The sequence below is a fragment of the Oncorhynchus tshawytscha genome, linkage group LG22, assembly GCF_018296145.1.
Source record: "Oncorhynchus tshawytscha isolate Ot180627B linkage group LG22, Otsh_v2.0, whole genome shotgun sequence".
Taxonomy (NCBI): domain Eukaryota; kingdom Metazoa; phylum Chordata; class Actinopteri; order Salmoniformes; family Salmonidae; genus Oncorhynchus; species Oncorhynchus tshawytscha.
Window position 1 is genome coordinate 28,965,559 of NC_056450.1, and position 14,765 is coordinate 28,980,323.

At 42.2% G+C, this 14,765-nt stretch overlaps 1 protein-coding gene across 3 annotated transcripts in view; it reads left to right on the forward strand.

Annotated features, from left to right (window-relative positions):
• Positions 1–14,765, forward strand: part of LOC112222271 (solute carrier family 12 member 5) — a 120,017-nt gene that overhangs the window by 80,650 nt on the left and 24,602 nt on the right. For all 3 annotated transcript variants that reach the window (XM_042304044.1, XM_042304045.1, XM_042304046.1), the window contains exons 6-18: positions 1,158–1,288; positions 2,004–2,251; positions 2,692–2,903; positions 3,037–3,204; positions 4,135–4,233; positions 5,239–5,296; positions 5,567–5,741; positions 6,447–6,565; positions 6,681–6,779; positions 7,159–7,278; positions 13,860–13,964; positions 14,210–14,378; positions 14,464–14,659. In XM_042304044.1, coding sequence (XP_042159978.1) covers positions 1,158–1,288; positions 2,004–2,251; positions 2,692–2,903; positions 3,037–3,204; positions 4,135–4,233; positions 5,239–5,296; positions 5,567–5,741; positions 6,447–6,565; positions 6,681–6,779; positions 7,159–7,278; positions 13,860–13,964; positions 14,210–14,378; positions 14,464–14,659 — 1,899 coding nt within the window. The remainder of the gene's footprint in view (positions 1–1,157; positions 1,289–2,003; positions 2,252–2,691; positions 2,904–3,036; positions 3,205–4,134; positions 4,234–5,238; positions 5,297–5,566; positions 5,742–6,446; positions 6,566–6,680; positions 6,780–7,158; positions 7,279–13,859; positions 13,965–14,209; positions 14,379–14,463; positions 14,660–14,765) is intronic.

Below are 14,765 nucleotides of genomic sequence, written 5' to 3' on the forward strand. Positions count from 1 at the left end.
CTTGGTGTTCTCTGGCAAATGCCAAACGTCCTGCACGGTGTTGGGCTGTAAGCACAACCCCCACCTGTGGACGTCGGGCCCTCATACCACCCTCATGGAGTCTGTTTCTGACCGTTTGAGCAGACACATGCACATTTGTGGCCTGCTGGAGGTAATTTTGCAGGGCTCTGGCAGTGCTCCTCCTGCTCCTCCTTGCACAAAGGCGGAGGTAGCGGTCCTGCTGCTGGGTTGTTGCCCTCCTACGGCCTCCTCCACGTCTCCTGATGTACTGGCCTGTCTCCTGGTAGCGCCTCCATGCTCTGGACACTACGCTGACAGACACAGCAAACCTTCTTGCCACAGCTCGCATTGATGTTCCATCCTGGATGAGCTGCACTACCTGAGCCACTTGTGTGGGTTGTAGACTCCGTCTCATGCTACCACTAGAGTGAAAGCACCACCAGCATTCAAAAGGGACCAAAACATCAGCCAGGAAGCATAGGCACTGAGAAGTGGTCTGTCGTCCCCACCTGCAGAACCACTCCTTTATTGGGGTTGTCTTGCTAATTGCCTATAATTTCCACCTGTTGTCTATTCCATTTGCACAACAGCATGTGGAATTTATTATCAATCAGTGTTGCTTCCTAAGTGGACAGTTTGATTTCACAGAAGTGTGATTGACTTGGAGTTACATTGTGTTGTTTAAGTGTTCCCTTTATTTTTTTGAGCAGTGTAGTATATACTCATTAAGTTTGTAGTATACAGTATGTTAGTATGGGTACTCATTAAGTTTGTAGTATACAGTATATTAGTATGGGTATTCGAACACAGCTTAGGTAATGCTAGCATGGCTAAATCAGAACCACACTGTATTAGCGCCGCTTCCACCACCTGCACAAAGTCAGTGTGAAACTATTCTATTCAGAAACATATAATATATTTTGTTCCTATCCATAGAACCATAGTAATGTAGAGAAAGTCTAGAACTGTATTCAAGCTCTCTAACATGCCTAAGCAATGTCTATGCAGCACTATCTTTTTGTTTACAAACTACTGCTTTCGCAGATTCAAGCCCCAATTCTTTAGACTTTTGTGCAGACCTGTGGTTAATCTTTGAAGACAATGTTGCAGAAATAGAGCCAAAGAGAAATGCCAATGGTTGTGTTTGTGTGTCTCAGCCGGAGGCTCCTACTACATGATCTCCCGTTCCCTGGGGCCTGAGTTTGGCGGAGCTGTCGGAATCTGCTTCTATTTGGGGACTACTTTTGCGGGTGCCATGTACATCCTTGGTGCCATCGAACTTCTGCTGGTAAGGATAGATGCTTGCTATTATTTTATTGTTTTGTTTACTATCTGTTTTGCATTCCTCTGTGCCTTTTCCAGCGTTTTATATTGGGGCGAGACCGCAACATTGATTAATGCAAAGGGAAGATGTGCACTCACATGTCTGTTTTTTTCAGTGTAGATTGTAATGCCAGGGATGAGGATGCCGAAAGTTACCCACTAAATACAATCAATTGAAACCCATTATGTTAATATATTTTCATTTTAGACAAGTATGAAAAGTTGTTGCAATTCCTGAGTGATTTTTCCTTAGAGACATAATATCTCAATTATCATGAATTCATCCAGCAAGCTGTCACACTCAGAGCTTTATTTAGATCTGATGCTTTTTCAAAATAATACTAAGTGCATTTCCTTTCATATGCTGGTTCATTTGTTAGTGCCTTGTCTGTTCCATCATCCACCATCATAAAAACAATACAATTTTTATTATGTTTATCTGATGTCTCCAATGTTTGAGATCATGTCTGATCTCTCTTCTCACTCCCTTCCTCCTTTTTTCCTTCATCCTCCTTTTCTGACACTTGCTCGCATTCTCTCCCTCCATCCTCATACCTCCCTCTATCATTTTTTTAACACACCCTTTCTCTCCCTCCATCCTATTCTTACTCTCTCCTCTCTTCTTCTCTCATGTTCTCTTCCCTTCCCTTTCTCTCTCTCCCTCCATCTTTCCCTTCTAGATTTACATCCTTCCCCAGGCGGCCATTTTTAAGATGGAGGGTCTGGAAGGGGCTGATATGGAGGCAGCGATGCTGAACAACATGCGCGTGTACGGCACCATTGTGCTCAGTTTCATGGCCACGGTGGTGTTTGTGGGGGTCAAATATGTCAACAAGCTGGCTCTGGTCTTCCTAGCGTGCGTTATTCTGTCCATCCTGGCTGTTTATGCTGGGGTCATCAAGACGGCCTTTGAACCCCCTGTTTTCCCGTAAGTCTGACCTGACTGAGCCATTGTTCGCCCCAGCGCCGTTGTTATTGTTTTGATTTTGTTGATGAAAACAGAGGAGAGACGCATTCGTCAGCATGGGAGAAAAAAAATTGCGCTGCATATTCTGCTGTCCTACCACGCGTGGAATAATGTCCAGGGGGAATGGTGTTTGTTGTTTGCAGTAACTTCTTTGTTGTTGTATTATACCAAACGGACATGGGAGTTTGACCAATTAAGGTTTCCAACTTTAAAGTTGTTAGAGCTTTACAAAAAAAACTAAACAAATGTCATGATGACCCTGTCTCTGGTCATGTTTAATGTTTACTTCATTTACTTAGTTAAGTCATGAGAATTGCATATTTATGTTAATTTTTGTAATGTTTTCCTAACCTCTAAATAGACCGGTGGCTGATGATGTCTTGTCTGTCCTCCCCCTACAGCGTGTGCATCCTGGGGAACCGCACTCTGATCTCCAAGGGATTTGACGTGTGTGCCAAGGTCATTGAGAGGGACAACGGCACGGTCACCACCAAGCTGTGGAAGATTTTCTGCGACTCTGAGTTCCTCAACGCTACCTGTGATGAGTACTTTGCCAACAACAATGTTTCTGAGATCCAGGGCATCCCAGGGGTTAGCAGTGGTATACTGGCTGGTAAGAAGTGCCCCATTCAGAACGTATTGTAAGCTAATGTAGTCTGTAATAGAGAGACATACTGGTACTCCACAAGAGGTATGTTATTATTATGATGTTTGTGCATCTCTCTGTCTCTGTCTCACTCTCACAGAGAACCTGTTTGGTTACTACCTGGAGAAGGGAGACTTCTTGGAGAAGCGAGGAATCTCAGCCATGCAGGACCCTGACGCTCCCATCACCAACTCCAACCGTTATGTCCTGGCTGACATCACCAGCTTCTTCACCCTGCTGGTGGGGATCTATTTCCCCTCTGTCACAGGTCAGTCGCTGCTGGGGTCACAGGTCAATCACTGGGTCAACGGTCAGGGGTCAGACTAGGGGACGGACTAGGCCAATAATATACCAAAAGGACAGTATGGGTACATGCTTTTGTTTCAGCCAAGCACAAACATGATCAATCTAATCACCTATATTAAGTTATTATAATTAAATTAACATTTTACCTTATGATTTCAAAGTAAATGCTACATTAAAAAAAGCACTGCTTGTATCCTTTGACTAATAATAGTTTTATACAAGGCCACCTAACGGCAGTATTGGATTTCTCACATGAGAAACATAATTCCTATTGTTATATCCACTTTATAGTAACCTGGGAGTCTCTCCACAGTCCCAAATGCAGAGAGAGAGACAGAGAAATACTTTCCAGAACTGATGACACTAGAGGAGCTGAATGAGGTGAAATTAGATCAAGTGGAATTTCTGCCAAAAACCACATCAGCAGAAAGTCTGGGGAATACATGAGTCACATTCCCACTATCATCCCAGTTTCATAACCGCTGAATAAAATTCCCATTGTGTACAAGCATTTGCTCTGTGACATTAGTATTATCATGTTTTGTGAGAGCTGCTGCTGGTGATGTAAAATGGTTTGTTGAACACTTCACCAGTTTTCTGGATTGTAAAAACAACAAACACAAAAACACTGTTGCTATTACAAGTAAAGAATTCGTTTTTTAAATGTTGCTAATCAAAAATTCAGATTTTTTGTTGTTGTTGTTGGGCCTCCACTTTATCACTTTCAGACAGCACTCCCTAGCTAGCACAGTAAAAATAAATAAGTAAAAAACATGTGTGAAACATAGGACAAGCCATTACACATCAAGTGTGAAGGATGGGAATGGTTCCTGTTTGATCCTGTTCCCCCCCCTCTTCTGTCCCTCTCTACTTCTGTCCCTCTGCCTCCCAGGCATCATGGCTGGCTCTAACCGCTCTGGAGACCTGCGTGATGCCCAGAAGTCCATCCCCATAGGCACCATAGCAGCCATCACCACTACTTCTATAGTGTGTATCCTTTACTACAGTAAATACTGCCAGTCTTACTGGAGCAGTCCATGTTTTTTGAAACTTCTCAGGGACTACTGACAAAAATACACTGGAATGTTACATATAATATGGGTGACATTTGAATAGACAATATGAAGCATTTGATTCTTAATTAAGTTTCAGGTTTTGTAAATGCTTGGGAGACAGTTTGTACTAAAGCCTGTAGCTCCCACAATCTTTTTATCATCAATTTCTCTCAGCCAATCATCAGTAATTTGTGCCCCTGCATGTTGAATGTCTTTCTCTATAAGTGTGCTAAAAGTCTGTCTGGTCAAATACATTTTTTTCCAAAGGTTTACCTAGATTGTAGGCTTAGATTGAAGATATGGCAAATAGGAGTAGCAATATCATCCACTGTCATTTTCCATCCAAGTTGTCAGACCCAGGTGGCTTGTCATTATTGATAGACAACAACAACAAAAAACCTAGTCTTCCAAATTACAGTTCTTGTCTTTCATAATGTTGTCATTGATGTATAGTGTCATAGTTTTATTGCTGGCATGTCATGCCTAAGTTTGCTAACCTTGCCAATGAAAAAATCATTAAAATAGTTGGCAATATCACTGGGTTTTATGATGAAGGAGCCATCTGATTCAATAAATGATGGAGCTGAGTTTGCCTTTTGCCCAGAATTTCATTTAAGGTGCTCCAAAGCTTTTTCTATCGTTCTTCATATAATTTATCACATATTTATTCACATAATTTCTCAATTTACAGTATGTTTTTGTGCAGACACTTATTTGCCATTCCTTTTGCCTCATCCCTCTCAACCATACAAGTTTTCCATTCCTTATCAATCCACAGGGATTTAACAGTTGTTACAGACGTTTTCTTAACGGGTGCATGCTTATTAGTAACTGGAATAAGCAATTTCATAAATGGGTCAAGTGCAGCGTATTGTTGCTCTTCATTGTGTAATGTGTGTATTGTGAGGTCTGGGTGTGTGTTTCTTCACTGCTCCTCCCAGACATGTCTGCCGTGGTCCTGTTTGGGGCCTGCATTGAAGGGGTGGTCCTGAGGGACAAGTAAGTTATTTGTATTCCACTCTACATCCACTTCCTGTATTACTATAGCTAGCATCGTTGCCTCGTGAGTCTTGCCCATCTCAAAATCAATACTCTCCCACTAATTGTCCATGTAATCAGATGCAACACATAGAATAACAAATAATACTTAAAGGACTTGATTGAGAATGTGTGCACTGAATTGATACTGCAATGGACAGTGGACGAGGGTAGCTGTTATAACAAAAACTAATTGAAAAAGGCAACTTAGATCTGTCTCTCTGACTTCAGGTTTGGTGAGGGGGTGGATGGTAACCTTGTAATTGGTACCCTGGCGTGGCCTTCACCATGGGTGATCGTGATTGGCTCCTTCTTCTCCACCTGTGGGGCAGGGCTTCAGAGTTTGACTGGAGCACCACGCCTCCTGCAGGCCATCTCCCGCGATAGCGTAATCCCTTTCCTTAAAGTGAGTAAACACACACACACACACACACACACATACACACATACATACATACATACATACACATACATACATACATACATACATACATACATACATACATACATACATACATACATACATACATACATACATACATACATACATACATACATACATACATACATACATACATACATACATACATATACACTAGCACTATTTACTTCGTGGAGTGGTCAATCAGCGGACATTAGTAATTTTCTGTATATGTTATACTGCATTTTATTACCAGAACCACTATTTCTACTCTTCTAATACCATCGAGACAATTTCTCTGTTTGTTCAGAGAAATGTAGATCCACTCTACTCAAATAGCCCTCAAGTGTGTCGGGGCTAGCAGTGATTACTAATTCATGGTCCTTCTATAGTCCAGGCTCAGGTTGAGTTGCTGTGACAGGAGCTGTCTGTCACCCCCACTGATTAAATGAGGAAAAGTTTCCCAGACTGAGCAGACATGACTAACGTGTGATATAGGGACGATAGTGATTAATCATGCTGCAGCAAGGACCAGTGTGACCTGAATGAGAGGACGAGAGGGGCTGAAACTCTTGCAGTCCACTCAACTTAATACTACAATGTGCTATAGGTTCAGGTGTGGGTGTGTGCGTGCATGCAGGTGTGGGTGTTAATAGTTCATTGTACCTCACTGTTGTGCGTTGTCTGTAGGTTTTTGGGCATGGCAAGGCCAACGGAGAGCCTACCTGGGCCCTACTCCTCACAGCCAGTATCTGTGAGATCGGCATCATCATCGCCTCTCTGGACGCTGTTGCCCCCATCCTCTCCATGTAAGACAACCACATGTCTAATATATACTCTGCTTCTCCTGAACACACTATGGAGATGGTTATGTCTTGGTAGCAAGTATAGCTGTTCTGAGTTCTTCTTTCTCTCTCTGTGTAGGTTCTTCTTGATGTGCTACATGTTTGTCAACCTGGCCTGTGCCCTGCAAACTCTGCTGAGAACCCCCAACTGGAGGCCTCGCTTCAAGTTCTACCACTGGTGAGTTAAACAACTCAACATAGCAGACATAGCTCTATATGTTAGCCATGGGATCATCGCCAAATAGCGCTGCTTAGCTAATATTCTCAGGTGTGAAACAGTCTACTACAGCATTTGTGTTTTGCACTGGATATCAAGCCAGACCAGGTAGGTTCCTGTTAGGAAGCGGTTATTTACCTGAGTAGTCTGCCAGAGACACTGTGGGAATCTGGAGCCTGGCTTAGCCTATAATGACCCTCTTGTGGCTTGAATGTAACAACAGCAGACAGAGAGACAAGATATCCTGTCTCCAATCTGTGGCCATTATTATAATCAGTGACTGGTTTGACTGTCGCAGCAACAGACTGAGGATATAACTTCCTGTCCCTCTCCCCAACAGGGCTCTCTCCTTCCTGGGCATGAGCTTGTGTCTGTCGCTCATGTTTATCTGTTCCTGGTACTACGCCATTGTTGCCATGGTGATTGCTACCTGCATCTACAAATACATTGAGTTCGCTGGGTGAGTGAGCTTCCAACCTTGGACTACAAAGCAAAGAAAAATCAGAACTAAGAAATTATATATAATAGTCAAAATAAATAATTTATTTAACCTTGAGATTAAAAATCAATTTCACAAGAGAGCCCTGTACATATTACAATAAAAACAGAATAAGAAAACATGCTCATATATGTGTATAAAACTATATAATTCAGCCTACAATAACAAAACGTAGATTTTCCCAAATCTGTGGAGACTGAAGGGATCGCAAGTATTGTCCATTCCTGAGAACAGGTTTGGTAACTTATGATTCTTAACTTAATTAATGAAGTTACATATGAGGGGAGTTTCTGTAAGATTGCTTTGTAAATAAATCAAAGAGAATGCAGCTCTCTTCTTACAGACAGAGAGGTCCATCCCACATTTTTATACAGACTACAATGATGAGTCCTAAAATTGTCCCCTGTGATAAAACGTATTGCGGAATGGTACAAAGGTTGCCGCATGCATGTAAACAATATCACCAAAATCCAATACATGGAGAAGCATTGTTTGAACAATTGTTCTCCTGTTTTCAATATAGAGGCATGATTTATTTCGATATGAACAGACAATCTTGAATCTTAGCTTCTTAGACATATTTTCTATATGCGTTACAAAGGACAACTTGTCATCAAGTTCAAGTTCAACAAGTTCAATTTGGGCTCCATTTGTAGCGCAAATATGCAGGTTCTCAGTGTCAACATTTCATGACCTAAAGAACAGTATGAGCTTGGTTTGACTTATATTTAACGCATTATGAAGGCGCCGGAGGGGATAGCTGCCGTCTTATTGGCTCTTAACCAACCATGCTATTTTGTTTGTTTTTTTGCGTTGTTCGTAACTTGTTTTGTACATAATGTTGCTGCTACCATTTCTTATGACCGAAAAGAGCTTCTGGACATCAGAACTGCGATTACTTACCTCAGATCAGAGTTTTTCTTCAATGAGTCAGACGGGAGGGAGATACTACAGACACTAGACCCAGATCCCTGCCATTCGCTGGAGAAGGAAACGGCTATTTCGCAGAAAAAGATCAGGGTGCCTTGTGAGGATCAGGCGACGAGTGGCTAATCTGCCTTTGCCTTCCATTCTGCTAGCTAAAGATCAATCGCTGGAAAGTAAATGGGTCAAACTGAAAGCACGTATATCCTACCAACGGGACATTAAAAACTGTAATATCTTATGTTTCACCGAGTTGTGGCTGAACGACGACATTAAGAACATACAGCTGGTGGGTTATACACTCTATCGACAGGATTGAACAGCAGCCTCTGGTAAGACACGGGGCGGGGGCCTATGCATATATGTAAACAACAGCTGGTGCACGATATCTAAGGAAGTCTCAAGGTTTTGCTCAACTGAGGTAGAGTATCTCATGATAAGCTGTAGACCATACTATCTACCTAGAGAGTTTTCATCTGTATTTTTGGTAGCTGTCTACATACCACCACAGATCGATGCTGGTACTAAAACCACACTCAATGAGCTGTATACCGCCATAAGCAAACAGGAAAACACTCATCCAGAGGCGGTGCTCCTAGTGGCCGGGGACTTTAATGCAGGGAAATTTAAATCAGTTTTAACTAATTTCTATCAGCATGTTAAATGTGCAACCATAGGGAAAAAAATTCTAGACCACCTTTACTCAACACATAGAGACGAGTACAAAGCTCGCCCTCCATTTGGCAAATCTAACCAGAATTCTATCCTCCTGATTCCTGCTTACAAGCAAAAATTAAAGCAGGAAGCACCAGTGACTCGGCCTATAAAAAAGTGGTCAGATGAAGCAGATGCTAAACTACAGGACTGTTTTGCTAGCACAGAATGGAATATGTTCAGAGATTCTTCAAATGACATTGAAGAGTACAGCACATCAGTCACTGGCTTTATCAATAAGTGCATCGAGGACGTCGTCCCCACAGTGACTGTACATACATACCCCAACCAGAAGCCATGATTTACAGGCAACATTTGCACTGAGCTAAAGGGTAGAGCTGCTACTTTCAAGGAACGGGTCTCTATCCCAGAAGCTTATAAGATATCCCACTATGCCATCAGATGAACCATCAAACAAGAAAAGCTTCAATACAGGACTAAGATGGAATCGCACTACACCAGCTCCGACGATCGTCGGATGTGGCAGGGCTTGCAAACTATTACAGACTACAAAGGGAAACACAGCCAAGAGCTTCCCAGTAACATGAGCCTACAAGGCGAGCTAAATAACTTCTATGCTCACTTCAAGGCAAGTAACATTGAAACATGCATGAGAGCATCAGCTGTTTTCCTGATGACTGTGTGATCACGCTCTCCGCAGCCGATGTAAGTAAGACCTTAAAACAGGTCAACATTCACAAGGCCACAGGGCCAGGCGGATTACCAGGACGTGTACTCCGAGCATGCGCTGACCAACTGGCAAGTGTCTTCACTGACATTTTCAACCTCTCCCTGTCTGAGTCTGCAATACCAACATGTTTTAAGCAGACCACCATAGTCCTTGTGCCCAAGAACACTACGGTAACCTGCCTAAATGACTACCAACCCGTAGCACTCACGTATGTAGCCATGAAATGCTTTGAAAGGCTCATATCAACACCGTTATCCCAGAAACCCTAGACCCACTCCAATTTGTATACCACACAAACAGATCCACAGATGATGCAATCTCTATTGCATTCCACACTGCCCTTTCACACCTGGACAAAAGGCACACCTGTGTGAGAATGCTATTCATTGAATACAGCTCAGCATTCAAACATCATAGTGCTCTCAAAGCTCATCACTAAGCTAAGGACCCTGGGACTGAACACCTCCCTCTGCAACTGGATCCTGGACTTCCTGACGAGTGTTAAGGGTGGGTAACAACACATCCGCCACGCTGATCTTCAACACGGGGGCCCCTCAGGGGTGTGTGCTCAGTCTCCTCCTGTACTCCCTGTTCACTCATGACTGCACGGCCAGGCTCGACTCCAACACCATCATTAAGTTTGCTGATGACATAATAGTGGTAAGCTTGATAACCGACAATGATGAGACAGCCTATAGGGAGGAGGTCAGAGACCTGACCGTGTGGTGCAAGGACAACAACGTCTCCCTCAACGTGATCAAGACAAAGGAGATGATTGTGGACTACAGGAAAAGGAGGACCAAGCATGCCCCCATTCTCATCGACGGGGCTGTAGTGGAGCAGGTTAAGAGCTTCAATTTCCTTGGTATCCACATCATCAAGAAACTAACATGGTCCAAGCACACCAAGACATTTGTGAAGAGGGCGCAACAAAACCTATTCCCCCTCAGAAAAGATTTGGCATGGGTCCTCAGATCCTCAAAAGTCTTTACAGCTGCACTATCGAGAGCATCCTGACAGGTTGCATCACTGCCTGGTATGGCAACTGCTCGGCTTCCGACCGCAAGGCACTACAGAGGGTAGTGCGTACGGCCCAGTACATCACCGGGACCAAGCTTCCTGCAATCCAGGACCTCTATACCAGGCAGTGTCAGAGGAAGGCCCTAAAAATTGTCAGACTCCAGCCACTCTAATCATAGACTGTTCTCTCTGTTACCGCACGGCATGCGTTACCGGAGTGCCAAGTCTAGGTCCAAGAGGCTTCTAAACAACTTCTACCCCCAAGCCATAAGACTCCTGAAAAGCTAATCGAATGGCTACCCCCCCTCCACGCTACTGCTACTGCTACTCACTGTTATCTATGCATAGTCACTTTAATAACTCTACCTACATGTACATATTACCTCGGCACCAGGGCCCCCGCACATTGACTCTGTACAGGTACCCGATTTATATATCCCTGCTGTTGTTATTTAATGCTGCTCTTTAATTATTTGTTATTCTTATCTCTCTTATTTTCATAAAACTGCATTGTTGGTTAAGGGCTTGTAAAGTAAGCATTTCACTGTAAGGTCTACACCGGTTGTATTTGGCGCATGTGACAAGTCAAATTTGATTTAATTTAAGATCTGTAAGTGATTTCTGAATTCATGCTGAAGTTCACGAATGGCCTGCTGCACCGAGGTGGCACAGGAATACAAAACTGTGTCATCTGCATAGAGATGAATGTTACAAGTATTAACAGTGTTTCCTATGTCATGAATGTACAAGGTGAACAACAGTAATAATAAATCAAACCCTGAGGAACACCTTTTTGAATCTCAAGGAATTCAGATTTAACCCCATTTGTGAAGATGACCTGAGTTCTGTCACTAAGATAATTCTGAAACCTTTCACGGGCTGTATATCCCAGGCCTATTTTTGATAATCATTCTGTTTTGCTGAAGAATTTAACAGTGTTGAACGCCTTTGACAGGTCAATAAACAAAGCAGCGCAGCTCTTTTTAGCACCCAAGGAATTAAGTTGTACATTAACCAAGGATTCAGGAATCTTCACTAAAGAAGGTCGTCTTGAAATGGTGCGATAGTTGTCAAGATCCTTTGTATCCCTCCTTATGTAGTGGCAGCACTTGCGGATTTCCATGGTTTGGGAATACTTCCTGATAACAATGTTAATTAAAATGTGTGCTACAGAGCCAGCAATAAAGGGAGCTGCACCCTTAAGCAGACCAGGCTGCAAATGATCAGCCCCTGTGGATTTATTTTGTCTAATGTTAGCAAAGCATCCAGGACTTCCTTATCGGTGAATTTCCAAAATGAAAACTCCTGACCAGCATTTTCAGTCAATATATTTTCACCATCAACATCCAAACTATTCTTTTCAAGAGCTGGCTTTGAAATACATTCAAATACATAGCCTGCAGAGATAAAATGGCAATTAAATGCATTAATGATATCAATTTTGTCATTATAGGGCCAGAATCTAAATGGATTTATTGGGGGAGAGAAGAGGAGACACAACCCTTCAGTGACATAACAACTTTCCAAAATGTAGCTGGTTTCCCTGTACATTCAGATAGTGTATTAACATAATAATCCGATTTTGCTTTTTTAACTATTTTTATACACACCGATTTCTCAATCGCCTGAAAGACTGCCAGTCTGGGCCCGAGTCTGTGAATCTAGCTTTCACCCAGGCAGCATCTCTGTTGTGTATGACTTCAGATAGCTCAGGACTGAACCAAGGGCAAGACCTATTTTTTAATTCTCAGTTTTTTAAAGGGAGCATGTTTATCTGCAATAGAGTTGAAAACATTTGAGAAGTGGTTCAGAGCCAACTCTGGGTCAGGTATAGATGCAATACAATCAAAGTCATCAAAATAAAGATCACAAAAAAAGGCCTGTTCATTAAAAAAATGTATTCCTCTTTGGATCTCATCATCCGTATATCTTTGACACATACAATGGGACAGTGGTCACTAATATCCAAAGAAAATACCCCACTCCCAGCATATTACTCTGGAGTATTTGTAAATATGACGTCAATCAAAGTTCGTAGGGTCCTTTAAGTTTGGAGGAGTAGGCTTTGTCATCAGCTGGCACAAATTTAGATTAGTACAAAAATAATTGACAGTCAGTCAGCATCCTGCATTCCACATGCAAGATTAAAATCTCCTGCGATCAACACCTCTGGGGTAGTAAATATTGCAATTAAATCAGTGAGTTTGTTTAGTACACACTTCTTGGTGGAGGGTGGACGATATGTTCACATAACTGTTATTTTTTGGTTTGAACCCAACTAAAGACTTAAAGCCAAAAATTCTAATTGTTAAGGACTGGTGGTAGCCTTTAACAGAGACAAAGAAAGAAAATTATTTGTGTAAATTGCAACACCACCACCTTTACCTTTCCTATCAGCCCTAAACACATTTTAACCAGAGTTTTATCAGTTAACCAAGTTTCAGATCAAATAAAAATATCAGGGTCTGCCTGAGAGGTCCACATCCTGACATGATCCATTTTAGGTAATAAACTATGAATGTTAAGTTGTTAAAATGTCAAACCTTTACTGCATTTAAAATCAGTTTCAATACAAGTCAGATTACTTTGAGATTTCATAGCAACAGGAGACTCAAAGATTGGATTATACGTATTAGGAAAAGAAAAGAAAGTAGGAATAGCAGTCACATTTCTCCGGTTAGCACCATTTGGCATGTCACCACTTTCAGACACAACATGTGGAACTCTCACAGTGACCAAAGAGGAGATGGTAAAAACTGACTTACATGTAATGCTAATATTGTCCTCACATCTATATATATATATATATATATATATATATATATATATATTATATTACATTACATTACACACACAGTACCAGTCAAAAATATTTATTTTTACTATTTTCGACATTGTAAAATAATAGTGAAAAAAAAGTGTGAAACAAATAAAAATATATTTAATATTTGAGATTCTTCAAAGTAGCCACCCTTTGCCTTTATGACAGCTTTCCACACTCTTGGCATTAAAAAATATATGTGAATGAAATATAAATCAAACTGGAGATTTTGAAATACAATGGTTAAACACTGTTGGGATGTTCTCATGTTCACACTCACAGGCTATTAAACACACATACTAAGCATCAGTGAAAATGTCAGTTCATTGATGGTTAATTGGCTCTAACTCTCTGCTTGGTGTTGTGTGACAGGGCAGAGAAGGAGTGGGGAGATGGTATACGTGGCATCTCACTCAGCGCTGCTCGCTTCGCCCTCATGAGGCTGGAGGAGGGACCGCCTCACACCAAGAACTGGAGGTCAGTGAGTCACAGAGAGGGGTACTCACAACTACAAGATCCACTTCTATTATTGCACAAGCTTTAGTCATCATCTGTACCATACTGAACTCAAGGGAAATGTATTTGATTATATTGAGATTTGATATTGATATTTGATATTCATGAATTAAAAAAGACATTATCTATGGTATTTCTGCCGGTTTCCAGCTTTAGTCTCTCTGTAAATCTGAATGTGACTGATTGTTGATATTCTTGCTGGTTAGGCCTCAGATTATGGTTCTGGTGAGCATGGATTCAGAACAGAATGTGGAGCAGCCCCGTCTGCTGTCCCTGACCAATCAGCTGAAAGCAGGAAAAGGTCTTACCATCGTGGGTACCTCAGTGGTGGGCACCTTTCTCAACAACCATGCAGAGGCCCAGAAGGCAGATCAGGTTCGTACTGTCTGAGAGACACACACACAGAAACAGTGATGAATCATTTATAACACCCTGGTCTCTCTTCCACTGTGTGCTCCAGTCTCTGAGAAAGCTGATGGAGACAGAGAAGGTGAAGGGTTTCTCCCAGGTGGTGATCTCCTCCAACCTGAGGGATGGGACCTCCCACCTGATCCAGGTCGGGGGGCTGGGAGGCCTGAAGCACAACACTGTGCTGGTCAGCTGGCCACGCACCTGGAAACAGGCAGAGGACAACCTGCGGTTCAGGAACTTCATCGGTGAGTTAGAGGTGGTCAGATGACAGGTTTTTCACTATACTAAGAATGCTTTGGGAAGGTTTTGTATGTTATCATCATATCCTAACTCATGTTCAACACCTCTGCA